The sequence below is a fragment of the Protobothrops mucrosquamatus genome, unplaced genomic scaffold (assembly GCF_001527695.2).
Source record: "Protobothrops mucrosquamatus isolate PMUCROS unplaced genomic scaffold, P.Mucros_1.0 scaffold462, whole genome shotgun sequence".
NCBI classification, from domain to species: domain Eukaryota; kingdom Metazoa; phylum Chordata; class Lepidosauria; order Squamata; family Viperidae; genus Protobothrops; species Protobothrops mucrosquamatus.
In genome coordinates, this window is record NW_015386783.1 from 508272 (window position 1) to 510636 (window position 2365).

The 2365-nt window shown below is 45.5% G+C and overlaps 1 protein-coding gene across 1 annotated transcript in view; it reads left to right on the forward strand.

Annotated features, from left to right (window-relative positions):
• The first annotated feature begins 510 nt into the window (after positions 1 to 510).
• Positions 511 to 2365, forward strand: part of PURB (purine rich element binding protein B) — a 4941-nt gene continuing 3086 nt past the window's right edge. Inside the window, exons 1-2 of the mRNA XM_029284246.1 lie at positions 511 to 534; positions 644 to 697. Coding sequence (XP_029140079.1) covers positions 511 to 534; positions 644 to 697 — 78 coding nt within the window. The remainder of the gene's footprint in view (positions 535 to 643; positions 698 to 2365) is intronic.

The following is a 2365-nucleotide window of genomic DNA, read 5'->3' on the forward strand; positions in this document are numbered from 1 at the left end:
ACTGCCTCCTAAATCCATGTCCGCTGTGTCAATGACAATATCTAACCATCTCCTTCTTTGCCGTCCCCTTCTCCTTTTGCCTTCAATCTTTCCCAACATCATTTGGGTCCAATGAGTCCTCTCTTCTCTTTTAGTGGCCAAAGTATTTGAGCTTCGGCTTCAGGATCTGTCCCCTCCAAAGGACAGCCAGGATTGATTTCCTTTAGGATTGCCTGATCTCCTTGCAGTCCAAGGGACTCTCAAGAGTTTTCTCCAACACCACAATTTTAAAGCATCAATTCTTGGGCGTGCAGCCTTCTTTATGGTCCGGGTTAGTTCCCTAGATAGGTCTTAACCCACACATTATGCCTCAAAACAACCGACACACATCTTTAATTGTTGTTAGATGAATACTAGTTGGGCAGTCTATATGATGCAGTTTGTACCCACTGAAGTTTCTGGAGGTCCTTTAACAGTAGAGAGATGTCACCAGTTCATGGATCGCTATTGTCAAATCCGAAGAGCTCGGGAATGGTTGCAGCTGGTGCACCAGAGGTATTTGTGCAAATGTATTCCTAGCCACAGCTGTCCCCCAGAGACAGCTGAGGATAAGCAGGCACTGGCAGACCAGGAATCTCAATTCTTGGGTCTGGTTTCCTACCAGCCAACGGCACATCTGAGCTTCGTCACCTTCATCCATCTCATTGCTGAACCTGAGGTGACAGTCAAGGGTATCAAATGCTTCCTTGAAGTTAAAACAGCAAACGGCTAGATGTTCTCAACGTATTAGAAGCAGCTCAGTCCAATGCTCATCTTGTAATATGACGATTGCATTACTAGAGGGATAGAATCAAGATCACGTGAAGTTCTAGTACCGCTTTAGAAAGCCTTAGTAAGACCACACTTGGAATACTGTATCCAGTTCTGGTCACAATATAAAAAAAAGATATTGAGACTCTGGAAAGAATGCAGAGAAGAGCTACAAAAACGATTAAGAGGGCTGGAGGCTAAAACATACGAAGAACGGTTACAGGAATTGGGATGTCTAATCTAATGAAAAGAAGGACTCAGAGAGACATGAAAGCATAGGAGGGGGTCAAACTATTTTCCAAAGCAGCAAAAGGCAAGACAAGAAACAATGGTTTGGAAACTAACCAAGGAGAGAAGCAGCCTAGAACCAAGGAGAAATTTCCTAACAGTAGGAACAATTGACCAGTGGAATGACTTGTGGGAGCTCCAACTCTGGAAGCTTTTAAGAACAGACTGGACAGCCACTTGTCTGAAATGGTATAGGGTCTCTTGCTCAAGATTTCCAAAGTCCTTTCCAACTGTATTATTCTACGTTCTATGCTCTAATATCATGTAGATATTAATATGGGAGGTGAGATGAACCCAGTTGATGTACTTGAACAGGCACCTCCCAGTTCTGAACAGAGGTCAGGTGACCATAATCCCAAGTCTATATCGTAGCCAGAAGTCTGACAGACATGAGTCTAGATCAGCCACACAGGTAGTCCTTATGACCACAATGGAGTCTACAATTTCCATTGCTAGGCAAGATAGTTGTACAGGAACTATCCTAAAAAAAAAAAATCTATGTTGGTGCCCAGCTTTCAATCTAATGGTCCTGTTTCCTTAGCCAATCGACCTTCCAATTCACTCAAGAATGCTTAGAAATTCTCTGATCCTCTTTTTCTTCAGTTTCTAATCTTCTTCCCTATCCTTGATTTCCTTCTTTGGGCCCTTCATTTTCTCTGGCTCAGCACTGTTCTTCTTGTCCTTCCTTCTTTTACCCACACGCTGTTCTTTCAGGCTGATAAGTAACCTGAGCTATCAATTCCACCCACAGACTTTGCTTCCTTTTTGCAACCTGCAAGTAATTCCTGTTCTTTCATTCTCTGGGCAGTTAAAATGGCTGTGGGTGCTCCATGACATCACCTCTGCTCAATCAGCACTAGAAACTTAAGTTTGAAACCGGAAGAGACACCGTTGGTTCTACTTCTGTTACCGGCCAGAGAGCAAATTCTTAGTTCTGCCTGGAATGTGTGAAATCAGAAAGCAAATGTAATTTCCGCCACTAAGCCCCAATTCTCTAGCGCAGTGGTTCTCAACCTTTTTAATGCCGCGACCCCAACCGGTCGTAAGTCGAGGACTAAACCAGTCGTAAGTCAAGGACTAAACCAGTCATAAGTCGAGGACTACCCAACCGGTCGTAAGTCGAGGACTTTCCCTGCCCGGGAGCGCCGCGCATGCGTGGTTCCGCCCCCTGCGCCGGCCGAGGCGTAGCTGGCAAGCGGCAGAGACGGAGCAGGCCGACCACCAGCTGGCCCAGCCCAAGGGAGGTAAGGCACCCGCCGGAAAAGGGGGAAAAAAATGGCGGACAAAA